The sequence below is a fragment of the Pelodiscus sinensis genome, chromosome 2 (assembly GCF_052426305.1).
Source record: "Pelodiscus sinensis isolate ZL-2025 chromosome 2, ASM5242630v1, whole genome shotgun sequence".
NCBI lineage: Eukaryota > Metazoa > Chordata > Testudines > Trionychidae > Pelodiscus > Pelodiscus sinensis.
This window is the reverse complement of record NC_143053.1, coordinates 59388362-59401897: the sequence shown is the minus strand read 5'-3', so window position 1 is coordinate 59401897 and position 13536 is coordinate 59388362. Positions and strand designations below refer to the sequence as shown.

The 13536-nt window shown below is 38.7% G+C and overlaps 1 protein-coding gene across 1 annotated transcript in view; it reads right to left on the bottom strand.

Annotated features, from left to right (window-relative positions):
• The window catches only part of ARFGEF1 (ARF guanine nucleotide exchange factor 1), a 164503-nt gene that overhangs the window by 97517 nt on the left and 53450 nt on the right, over positions 1–13536 (bottom strand). Inside the window, exons 3-4 of the mRNA XM_006131486.5 lie at positions 7864–8020; positions 6770–6916 (exon numbers count right to left, since the gene is read on the bottom strand). Coding sequence (XP_006131548.3) covers positions 6770–6916; positions 7864–8020 — 304 coding nt within the window. The remainder of the gene's footprint in view (positions 1–6769; positions 6917–7863; positions 8021–13536) is intronic.

Genomic DNA, 13536 nt, shown 5'->3' with positions numbered 1-13536 from the left:
AAGGGCAAATATATAAAAAGGGAAATAAGAACCACCCAGGAAACTACAGACCAGTTAGTTTAACTTCTGTGCCAGGGAAGATAATGGAGCAAGTAATTAAGGAAATCATCTGTAAACACATGAAAAGTGGCAAGGTGATCGGGAACAGCCAGCATGGATTTGAAAAGAATAAATCATGTCAAAGCAATCTGATAGCTTTCTTTGATAGGATAACAAGTCTTGTGGATAAGGGACAAGTGGTGGATGTGGTATACCTAGACTTTAGTAAGGCGTTTGATAAGGTCTCGCATAATATTCTTATCAATAAACTAGGCAAATACAACGTAGATGGGGCTACTATAAGGTAGGTGCATAACTGGCTGGATAACCGTACTCAGAGAGTTGTTATTAATGGTTCACAATCCTGCTGGAAAGGTATAACTAGTGGGGTTCCGCAGGGGTCTATTTTGGGACCGGCTCTCTTCAATATCTCCATCAACTATTTAGATATTGGCATAGAAAGTACACTTATTAAGTTTGCAGATGATACCAAGCTGGGAAGGGTTGCGACTGCTTTGGAGGATAGGGGACAGAATTCAAAATGAACTCTGAGGTAAACAGGATGAAGTTTCATAAAGACAAATGCAAAGTTCTCCACTTACGAAGGAACAATCAGTTTCACACATACAGAATGGGAAGCGACTGTGTAGGAAGGAGTACGGCAGAAACGGATCTAGGGGTTATAGTGGATCACAAGGTGAATATGAGTCAGCAGTGTGATGCTGTTGCAAAAAACCAAACATGATTCTGGAATGCATTAACAGGTGTGTTGTGAGCAAGACACGAGAAGTCATTCTTCCGCTCTACAACTGAGGCCTAACCAGCGCAAAGGAGTATTGTGTCCAGTTCTGGGCACCGCATTTCAAGAAAGATGTGGTGAAATTAGAGAGGGTCCAGAGAAGAGCAACAAGAATGATTAAAGGTCTAGAGAACATGAACTATGAAGGAAGGCTGAAAGAATTGGGTTTGTTTAGTTTAGAAAAGAGAAGACTAAGGGGGGACATGATAGCTGTTTTCAGGTATCTAAAAGGGTGTCATAAGGAGGAGGGAGAAAATATGTTCATCGTGGCCTCTGAGGATAGAACAAAAAGCAATGGCCTTAAACTACAGCAAGGGAGGTTTAGGTTGGACATTAGGAAAAAGTTCCTAACTGTCAGGGTAGTCAAACACTAGAATAAATTGCCCAGGGAGGTTGTGGAATCCCCATCTGTGTAGATATTTAAGAGTAGGTTAGATAAATGTCTATCAGAGATGGTCTAGACAGTATTTGGTCCTGCCATGAGGGCAGGGGACTAGACTTGAACTCTAGAGGTCTCTTCCAGTCCTAGTATTCTATTATTCAAATGTAGAAGCAAACAAACAATGAAACAAAAAACATGTATCCTAATTGTTCTTGTTATTCAGGAAAAAAAAATATTGAATCATGGACATCATATCCTGGGTCCTATTACCAGAATTCAGGATGACACAATTATTCATCGACAGAGCAGACCTCTTTCTTGATTCAATTCTGAATGATTTTTTCTCTCATTTGAGTAACTTTTCAATAATCAGCAAGTTGTCCTATCATCTTCACAAGTGACCCTAATCAGTTCATCAGGTTTCCTAGCCTCTGTCTCCTCTGTTAGATGTAAGTAAGGATGTTAAGATATTGTGTAACTGAATAGTCATGTAACCACATGAAACTTTCGAAGTAACACAGCCATTTGATTGTCCCCAGGGGTAGAGCAGGCAGCCAGTGTGCTCCAGCCCCACTGCCGGGGAGCTCTCTGCCACCGCGCACTGCTGCCTCTCTATTAGAGGCAGCAGCACAGGTTGGCAGGCGGGAGCTGGTCCGCGAGAGGAGCCAGTTTAAAACTGGCTCCCCTCACAGACCATGGTATGCAGAGCAGCCTCAGTCCACGGGGAGCTTGGATCGCCTCTCTCAGACCAAGGCTGCTCGAGGAAGCTTCCCTGCCCTACACCCCCATGCTGCTGCCTCTAATAGATGCAGCAGTGTGGAGGCAGGCAGCACCACAGAGCTGGTGCTGAGGGAGAGAAGGGAGAACCAGCTTTTGAGCCAACTCCCCCTAGCACCATCTTCTGCCTGCCCTCCCTCACTACCTCTGTACGAGGCAGCAAGGGAGGGACATTTGGGTCTGCGGAAGCCCATACACATGGGGGGCTGCTTTGAAAACTTGCTCCCTGTGAGTATCAGCTCCAGCCTGCCCCTTTGCCCTCTGTGCTGCTGCCTTTTTATCAGAATAAGCCCAGAATTATCAGTTAATTGTTTACTCGACTATACTCTAACATCCCTAATGTGAGGGAGTATTCTTTTCAAATAACTAGCCATAATGCCTCTCGATATGTATCAGCTCCTCTTACAAAATGGTTTTAACTGTATAAAATCCTAGTTTGATTTTGATATTCAATTCTCAGCTGTGAAATTAAACTATATGTATTGTGTTAAACTCTCGCAATGTAACATACATAAAATGCATTTACTTAGTTTTAACTGGGAGCATTCCACATCCCCAACTCTCAAAACAACACTCACTATGAAAAGTATCTCCCCATAAACTGTGATATCAGATATGACAAGCTAAGTAGTGTCTTCATTTGACCAGCAGAAAAGATCTTTTAGTCTAGGAGAAGTGTTATGTTACCATAGTTTAACTGTCTGGGGTATTTTCTGCAACAGAAAGGCAAACAGAAAACAGAAAACACTAACTTGAAGAGAAATCCTGCAAAGATTGGTATACTTAAGGTTTTTAAAAAAAAAAGTATCCAAAGCTAAGTTCCTGAGTCAATCTAATGTCTACTGACCACCCAGCAGTTTCTTTTTTAAGTGAAGGAGACCTGCTGGGTGCTCAATACTTTTGAAGATCAGGTCACCAACTGCTTGTCTATACAAACCTCCACCCTGCTACCTCTGTAGGAGAAAGCGGGTTAGGCCAGCTCCCCTCATGTACTGGCTCCTGTCTGGCCCCCTCACCCTCTGCACTGCTGCCTCTTTCAGAGGTAGCGGCACAGGAGTGGGGGGAAGGCAGGTGGATCCAGTGCTCCCCACAGGCACCTACTCCTGCCTCTACACCCTTTGCTGCCTCTAAAACAGAGGCAATGGGAAAGGGGGGAGGGGCGCGAGAAATGCGTGTAGTCGACAGGATTAACCGATAATCCCGATCTTATTGGTTAATCATGTAGTTGTCTACACACTGACATCCCTACCAGTCATTCTATCTTTTTTCTAGCTCTCAAAATTATTCTTCTATTGAAAACAATTATGAACTGCTCTGATTTATTTTCACTCTATTAGGAATGAAACATGAAGAATATATTACTATGAACCGTCTCAAAATGTAACATACATTGATAGTAAATATTTATTTCGGCCTTCTTCCTCCTACAGGTACTAACCATGAAGCCAACAGGAATCCACAGAGGTCATTGAATATGTAGCACAATTCCTTTGCAGCAATCTTATCACCCAATAGATCATTAACTGCTTTTATATCTCAAACTAGGTAGTGGTTTCATTTTAATCATTCAGCTTATCACTAATAACAGAAAAGGTCTCTTGAAAAGTCAAAGGAAATTCTTCTAGCCATGCACTAACAGATGAAGCTGTGGGAAATTGTGGCTATGAAAGAGCCAAAGGCACCCAGCACAGTATGAATAGAATTTCAGATTTCAAAGATGAAAACATTTCAGAGGCAAACCACAAATGCTACCTTAGCCCAAGTAGAGTAGGGCTGAAGACAAGGCAACTGACATACATACCAAGAGATCCAGAAGAAAAACAGATTCAGAACAGAGTACCTTTATACTACCATAAAAGGAAGGTCAACAGGTTCCAATTACTGAAAAAATTAATTACTTGCATGGATAGGAAATGAACACACTGTCACAGAGGGTGGTGAACTGAAAACTCATCTCTAGATAATAGCAGAGCAAACAAGTCCGACAGCAGTGCTGCAACAGTTTAACAGAGAAGTTTGAACTCAAAGGAAGTTGGGAGATACAGAGAGTGAATGGGAAAGCAAGTAACCTTTACAACAAATGAACAGGTCTAACATTGAAAGTAGAGTCTTCACCAGTGGAAGCCTATGCCTGAGAAATGTCTATTAAATATCTATTAGATAGCTCACATGTAATCCATTCTTTATTCTTTAGTGTGTCCCCTTAACTATTTTGCTTCATCAGCATGGGAGATTATTGTCATGGGAGCAGAGATGCTCTTCTCCAGCACCACTGTTAATGGCACTCCTTAGATGACTACTGAAATTATGAGAAAAGCTGTTTGGCAACCCCTTTAATACAAATACATGTGCAGTTTACAGCAGTATTGAGAAGAAAACAATGGATTTCCTGAACACACAATCACAAAGCTGGCACACTGAAACACATCACTAACTGTAATACTCTATTTGATCTCTCCCTGAGGGGAAAATAACCACATTGCTTTGTTTGGCTCTCACATGATGGATCCCTATACTTTTAAACTTTCTTTAATCTGGGAAAACTTCAGTACTGTTTTTTCTTTGGCCTCTCTTGTGCAGTTCGTAGGCACAAACTCCGCAACACCTTCATGGAAGTGGGACCTTGCAGTCCCACTGCCTTTGGCCTGCAGATTCAGTGCAGGCTCCTGCACAACACACCAGTTGTTAACACAGCCTTTCCCAAAGCTACAACCTTGTGTATTTATAGCAGTGTTTCTCAACCAGTGATACGAGTACTCTTAGGGGTACTCAAGAGAAGTCTGGGGGGGGGGGTACTTCAACACAACTGAAATTTGGAGAAAACTGAATTTTTGTATTAATTTTTTACAATGCTTCATTATTTTTGTACTTTTTACATCCAAAAATTTCATCGTCCACCCGACTATGATTAAGTTGTTTAAACAAATGTGTTGCAATGATAGAGGAAAAAAATTGCGTGTCTAAAAACTGTAGGTACTGGCGGGTACTTCTAAATTATTTTTTTGAAAAGAGGTTACTTTATATATATATAAAAAAAAAGGGGGTTGAGAAACACTGATTTATAGTTTATCTTTCCAGGAGCATGTGGTAGTTGAAAGCATATAAACACAGAGATGTTGTAATTATAAAATTACTCCTTCCTTGAAGCCCAAAGATTCCCACACTTTTCTCTTTGGAGATTCATGTCTTATGAGTGCCCCTTCTTTTTAAGGGGGGCAAAGGGTGGGGCTCCTTGTATCTACAGCGCACAACAGGAAGAGGTGCTCTGTATCCACAGGGATTGTGTACTCACCAAAATGGCAGTTCAGGAAGCCTTCTACTACCGTTAGTAGCTGGACAGCTGTGGCTGCCAGGACCCAGTTCCTGCACATCTCACTCTTCTCCTGCACAGGAGAAGCAAACCGGGCCAGGCTGAAGGGCCAGAGAGTTAATGGGGAAGCAAAAAGATGCACCTGTTGAGTACTAGCATCTCTTCCGAACAGAGTCCCCCTCCTAACCATATCCTTTCAACAAAATCCCATCTGCTTCCACTGTCCAGGCTCTGTTCAGTAGGGGAAGCAGACAGAGCTATAAGTCCCAAAACTGCAGTGAAGGACCAAGATGAGGAGGGAGCTCTTTCCAGCAGGAGGGTGAGTATTCTGAGGAAGAGCCTTGCACTCCCTGCTCACAGAGTTCCTGCCAGCCTCCTCTTAGAGGAAAGTAATTTCCAATTGGTAGCTTTTGCAGATGTGGACTGTGGGCAAGCAAGGCAGGCAGGGAATCTGCTCCCAGTGACAGACTGCTCACACAGATCCTAACTTCTGATCCTGCCCTTTCACTGTGGCACTCTTTGGAATCTCTGGCCCACTGATATCCTTGTTGAGAACACACCCCAAAGTTTGGGAACCGCTGCTTCTGACAATACATAAAAAATGCAGATCCAGAAAAAACAATGCAACATCAACATGGCCTTCTCTGTCTCAGTTTCCTCAGCCTTCTGGAGCAGTTAAGAGTTCTCTGTGATGTCCAGGACCCCTCCCATCTTCCGCTCCTGCATAACCTCCTTTTTGGCTTCTAGTCTCTTCTCCATCTTTCTATAAAATGGCTAGTGAAAAGTCCTCCTTTCAGAAAGTTGATGCCTCCTTTACCATAGAATCACAGAATACTAGGATTGGAAGGGACCTTGAGAGGTCATCGAGTCCAGTCCCCTGCCCTCATGGCAGGACCAAATACTGACTAGACCATCTCTGATAGACATTTATCTAACCTACTCTTAAATATCTCCACAGATGGGGATTCCACAACCTCCCTGGGCAATTTATTCCAGTGTTTGACTACCCTGACAGTTAGGAACTTTTTCCTAATGTCCAACCTAAACCTCCCTTGCTGCAGTTTAAGCCCATTGCTCCCAAGGGCACCACGTGACACCCCACCCTCCACCAACCTCATTAGCTATTTTATGTTCCCTACCTACAGCAATTCTCTCATTCAACCACAGCTTTTTTCGTGGGCTGTGAATTAAATTCCATCCAGTCCTCTGTAGACAAGGTTTCATGTCATGACTCCATATGCAGTGAAAGAGGAAAAAGAGTAACAGACATGTACTATGAGTATGCTAAGAATAGAAAGGAATACTTTATGAAACAGAGCTGCATGGGAGATGAAAAAGCACTTAAAATAAAAACTGAAATTGTGTTTCCAAAGAAATACCATGTTTTGAATCCTCAAGAATAGGTATACTTCCTTGCTTTCATTACTATAATCATTTGAAACTGCATTTGGATAGCAATTACCTTTATTATTTGTAGCTGAACCCCTTCGTCTGTTTGAGGACCTTGAAAACAGCCACATATTGTCTCAATAATTCTATCGATTAATTTTTTGCCTGGAGCTGTACTATCTGGAGCATTGCCAGTCAAGTGCCCATAGGCTATAAGTTTCTGGAGAGGAAAAAAAGAAAGGGAAACGGTAAATAAAGGAATTTTAAAACAAACCTTGCAATTGAATATGTAGATTCAAACTTACGACAAATGAAGTCCGGATAATTAACAGTAATGTACCTCAAATCACAGTAAATTTCAAGCATTTGTAGAAAATCCTTCAAGAGCATTCATGTTCTTATCCAACAACTGCAACATCAATCAGTTTAGCTTAGCTAAAATATTACAATTTACAGTCTGTAAACATTTACTCATGTTCTCTGAGAATTCCAGGAATGAGAATATTTATAAATCTCAATAATTTCCCTCCTCACAAATAGAGAGAAGACATGCAGCATAGTGAGACTGTATGGCAAATATGCTTGTGCCTATGAATACAAATATATGCACTTGTTCATTGTTCTCAGGCCACCTAGGGGAAGAAAGGCAGAAATTCTGGTAGTCATCTTTAGGGGTTCCATCCCCAGAACAATATTACAGGACCAAAATGGAGAGAGTAATCTACCTTACAAGAGAAACACACATGTCATCGGCTCAAACAAGATTATTTGTGAACCTCAAACTTTGACTATTTTACTGCAATTATTAATAATATAATTTACACAATAATATTGTTGTTTAGGTAGTTTGTTTAGTATTTCAAAAATTTTTCTATACATGCACATTATTACAAAAGACTGAAGTTTATCACAAATTATAATATATATGTATAAAATGTGTGCACAATTAACTAGTTGTATTTAATATGATAGGTAGATAGATATTCTTCCTTTGTTTTTCAAAATTAGTCTACTCTTGTCTGAAAAAATCATATATATTTTGGTTATTTTGTCCCATACAGTAGCAAAAAAAGACATTCTTTCCTAGTTGCATTTACCCATCCCCTTCCCTCCAAACCAAATAAGATTTTCCTTCAGACAGTTAATAAATCTCAGTAACATACAGACCTGTAAACAATCTAGAGATGTACTAACAATCCTGGGGCACTTAGACTGGCATGCCAATTCGAATGGTAAGAAGTACTTGTCAGCTTCAATAAAGCTTGTCTTTGATTTCACTGGTGGAAGCGTGCTTGAACCAGGCTTTGCTTCTCCATGAGGGGGACTGAACAGAATAGTCCGATCATTATAATGTTACAAGTATAGACACTTAAGAAATCCTTCTATTACAACACATTTCTCTCAGTTTTCTCCACTTGTTCTTAAGCTCACGAAGGGAAATGATATATTAAAACTAATTTTTATTTACTTGAACTTCTAGAAAAAAATGCAAGAGAACAGTAACTTGTAATAACTAAAGATACATGTTATAACCCAATAAATATTCTCAGAAAGAATATAAAACTTTGGTTCTACGTGAAAGAGTCCTTTTCTTATATCAGACAGATCCTAGTGATTCCAACAGTGGATCTTCAGTTGCTCTTGCTGATTTGGAGGCATATAAACTTGTTTGCTCTGAATGCAGCACACTGAAAAGAGTCTGCACAGTAGAAATCTCAGATCTGGGAAATACTCCTCAGAATTATCTACATCACAACTTTGCTACTATTAGAGTAAATCATAACTCAGACACATTGCTTATTGCAAAGCATAGAGATTAAATGACTAGAACATCATGCTATCATCTCTCATATCCTTTTGGCAATGTAAGCATTTAAAATGTGAGCCAAATCTGTGGACTTCCCTGATCTAACAAAATATGTAGATGAGAACAAAAATTGTTCTATTCTCTTCCTCAGGCAGGTCCACAGATTCTAAGAGTGAGATTTTCACCGCAGTATCCACTTAAAGGGCATGAAACTGATAACAATAATTATATCCAATTTCTTATATAAATTGTAATTTTTTAAATTACTTCATGCAACACCTTCTTTTGAAGGAAATATCCACTAATATTTGTATTTAATATGTATTAAATACAAATTTAATATTTACTATTTAGTAAATGGCTAGAAAAGCTTTAAGCATCCTGCAGGATAAATTACTCAAATTCAACCTTTAGGGACATACTGATAAATAATGTTTGTGTTTTTACATATATATTGTTAGACGTTAACTATGTAATCAAATATTCATATTTCTTTATAGTATATAGCAAATCATCCACGAATGATTGAAAATGGGCAGTTGTCTTATGTTAATCCATTTAGCTAATTACCAGTGATGCCTGGGAAATAGTCTATTTGGAAGTCTCCAGGATTGTATATTGTTTCATATGGGGAAGTTTGGGTTGCAAGTCCTAACCTGGATACACCCTGAATATGGTCACTGGACACTAGTCCATAGGTTATACTATGGAATAATTCTGAAAGAACTCTTTGCAACAACAAAGCTCAGCATCTCTGATATGAACCTGACCTCAGAAGTATATTCATGTCTGTCTGTATATGAGCTTTTAACCAATACTCTCTTTTTTTTTTTAATAATTTTTAGTTTAGGTAATAAGAACTGGCTGAGTGTGTTTATTTGGATAAGAGCTGAAATACTCTCTGCCCTTGGAGTTACTGTGTCTGATCCTTTGGGACTGGTAGAACTTTTTTATATGACGAATAAGATTTTCAGTGATTTTCACCACATTTGACTTGGGTGCCTGAGTAGAGGCCTACAGCTGGGCTGCTTTAAAGGAACTCTGTTGTTTGCTTCTGGGTAACCAGTAAGGTATCACAGAGGCTATTTTGTGCTGGCTTGGTAACTCTATGTACCAGAATATCCCTGAGTTTTGGGGATTGGCTGCTCTACTATTCTTTGTAGATCGCCCTAATTGAGGGATCTCAAATGGCTCCCATGGGATCCAAGTCACATAAGACCAGCCAATCTGTCTTCAATACAGAATATAAAATGTTTTTACCAATTTTGGGCTTTGATGGAGGTGTTTTCACTTTAAACTTCTAGAAGACTTAGAAGTATTGTTGTCTCCGACTGCTGGATGGGACATAAGAAGTAAGCAGGATTTTCTAAACATTTTGGTGTGTGCATGTCTCTCTGACAATCTGGGCTCCATCTTTTCCTTAAGGTGACCTGGGGCTTGTCTACGCTATGGAGAAGATCAACATTGCCTCAGTTGATCTTCCGGGGTTTGAATTAGCAGGTCTAGTGAAGAGGGTGCTCCCGTCGGCACCGGTAGTCCTGTTCCTCCTAAGGAGTAAGGCAAGTGGACGGGAGCATGTGCTCCCATTAATCTCCTGCTTTGTGGACAATGCCAAAAAGCCATTTAAGATACTTCAACTTCAGCTATGTAATTAACATAGATGGATTTGCATATCTTAAGTCAACTTTTCCTTTTAATGTAGACCAGGCCTCACTGAGTGGCAAAAATAGAAGTTAACACAAGTTCCCAAGATCTGTGAAAGACTATTCATTTTTATGGATGAAAGCTGAATTTGTCCTCAGAACTACCTTAGCCTGGGGAAAAGTGCAGAACTAGAAGGAAACGGATATTTCTTGAAGTAGTTCAAATTAATATTTAGGAAGTGCTTCTAAAGCTAAATTAAAGTATCAGAATAGGACATTATACATTTGTTGAGAAGTTATTTAAACAGCTGCTTTAAGGAATTAATTAATATTCAGGTTTAATATATTGTTTTTACTTTATATTTCCAGGATAGAGAACAAAGTTGCCAATTCTTTGATATCTTCTTTTAAATCCCAGCAGGGGCTCCAGTTATAGAGGTTACTTCTGAAGTCCACATATCAATATTTGAATCTTCACCAATTTAAAAAGTGAAGCGGGTTACTGGATATCTTTCTTGAACAAAGCATGATTGACATGACTTCAAGTTAAGGTGTTCATCTCCTTCATTTGAAAGAAAAGGGGTGGAGTTGGAACAAAATTCAATCTGTTTCAACCTTGATGAAGTATTAGTGTTAGATAAGAGGCCTTGATTGTGTGGAAATAGGATTAGAGGAGTTAAAACATTCAGCAGGCCTGAGACCATAACCTTTCTGGTCAGTTTGGTGCTCTAGAAATATTGTTCTCTCTGCCCCACTTGGATTAATTATAAGAGTAAAGCAAAAGCACATCTAGGGTGGATTGCTCTTTTGTGTGAGACTTCATTTTTTTCTCTGTGCCATTTTTCAGAACCAAAAGGAAAATGCAGTGTTTGGATTTTTATAAAATCTGCAAGAGATGCAGTTTTCCCTGTTACTGTTTTCTTAGAGGCTACTTCCTAAGAAATCCCTCCACATTCTGAATTCATTTGAAATTCCCATGCAGGATGTTTCCTCTTAAGAGGAAGATGTCAGCTCTCCTTTGTCCACCTCTGAAGAAGGTACACACTATTCCTGCTATTAGGGTTGCCAGAGGGTTTCAACAAATATACCGGACTCGCTTGACATTACATCATAATCTACATTACATCTTATTTAGAAAATACCAGACAGTTATATTTTCTCATTTATATTTTCTCAATTTGTTTCCTGAACAGAAAACTCAAATACTGAATTGTTCAGTTTAAAACCGGACACCTGGCAACCCTACCTGCTATAGGGTGTTAGCGCACACACCCTTGTCCAGCAGGGAAATCTCTAAACAAATAAAATATTGCACAGCAGTCTAATATGGCTTACACAAGCAGAAATGTTGGGTTTTATTTCATTTTATTTTTCTGTGGTAGGGGTTTTATGGGAGAATTATGTAACAAGGGAGAAAGAGCAGAATGTGCAACCAGAAAAGGAGCAACACTGATGCCAAAGCAGGATGCTATGGGAAGAAGGAGCAACATTCTTTAGAGTGCAGCCTCTAGTGGAGAAAAATGAGAATTGGAGAAAAATGCCACAGCTTCAGGTCATAATAAAGACCCTATTGGGAATATTTTAAGAAATTCCTGTATCTCTGGCTTTTTAAAAAAAAAAAAAAAAAAGCAACTTATGCCATATGTAAACAGTAAAACAAAGACACAAAGCCTGGTATAATTAAATAGTTATGAAAAATGCTCCTTAAAAAGCAAAGACTTAAGATGATGATGTGGACATATCTGAACAATCTGCATCAACTGGTTAGTAAACAGTGGTGCAAAAATAACGTATGGGCTGTCTACCATGTCTTACTATGCTGGCAAATTATATAATTAGTCAACATCGGACTACAGAGAAATACAGAAAATATGCTTACTATATAGAAACCAATTTCCATAGCCTTGAACAAACTATAGAGAGACTGTTGCAATATCGCTCATGCTGCTGAAATTCGAAAAGAACTTCCGGAGACACTGAAGAAAGAAATATCCAACAACAAAGTTAAATTGCAGGCAGTAAAGAAATGGATGGATTGAGTGCTTATTCTATCTATTTACTTGTCAATATTCTCAACCCAAAGTGCTAGTGTAGATGCTTAATGGATGAAGATGCTGCTGCTATGATATGGGCATCTAATAATCAACCATCAGACATGCCATCCTTAATCAATTTTCAGGGCTGAAGGCGAACCATTCAAGCAGTACATTTGCTGATGTTTTAAAGAACGTCTCATCACTGAATTAGTAGAAGTCTCTAGCTTAGCAAACTCTGGTTCCAGGTGCTAAAGTATTAATCCAGCTTTTGACAGCAGTACGTTCTTCTGTAGGCACAGAAACAAGATCATTTGGACTGATATATTCAAAGCTGAGAAACTGATTGGGAGTGAAAAATTACGAAAGTATCTCTCTCTCTCCCAGTCTATCAATAAATCAAGAAGGAAGAGGATATCTACTAGTTTTAAAAGTTTGAAGGACATCCAAAGTAACTTAGAAGGCTGTTATCTCATTTTCAAGAGAGTTTGATGAATAGGAACTTGTTCCTGTCACTTTCACAGAAGCATATTTAAAATTTTTCCCAGGTTGACATAAAATAGTAAATTTAATTCATTGATTACAATTAATCCTTCTGTGCTATTAGTAAAACATTTGAAAGTGAAATATGTTTTGATAAGAGAAGTCCATATATCCAAAACATTAAAGGTTTTGCTTAATGAAAATAAATGTGCACTTTCATGAGTTAATTAAACTTCAGTTACAATACTAATGCGACTTTACAGAAATCATAAGCAAAAAGTTAATTATCTAGTAAATAAGCTATTCACCATTTTTAATATACTAAAGATGTATAATTAGGAATATGAATATATTAATCAAATTGATTAAATAAATATATAGGTATAAACAAATGTATACCCTCCTATATAGCAAAAAGATATACCAAAACTTGCATAAAGTTTGTATTTAACTGTAAATCAGCATTGTTTTAATGGTTATATCACACAGTAAGAATGTGCCTTTGGAAAGCTTGATTAAAATAAATAAATTGAGGATTTCTACTTGTAGCCTACTAAATGATATCTGCTTTATTTCGGCCTACTAAAATGATATTTGCTTTATTTTAGTTAAGTGATAACTGTTTTTATTTCATTTTGTTTTTCCTTTAGACTTGAATAGGCAGGTAAAGCAAGGTGCCTGCAGAATTAAGTTTCTGTGAGGTGGCTTATAGCAGTAGGGGGTTAGTTAATACTTGTTTTCTTTATAATTTTCCATAAAAGGGATGAAGCAAGAGTTTGTGATTGGCGCAAGAATCTATTTTTTGCATTCTGCCTAGAATTTGCAGAGAAAAATCTAATGTGATGATAACTGCCATCTCAAATCTCCTGCACAA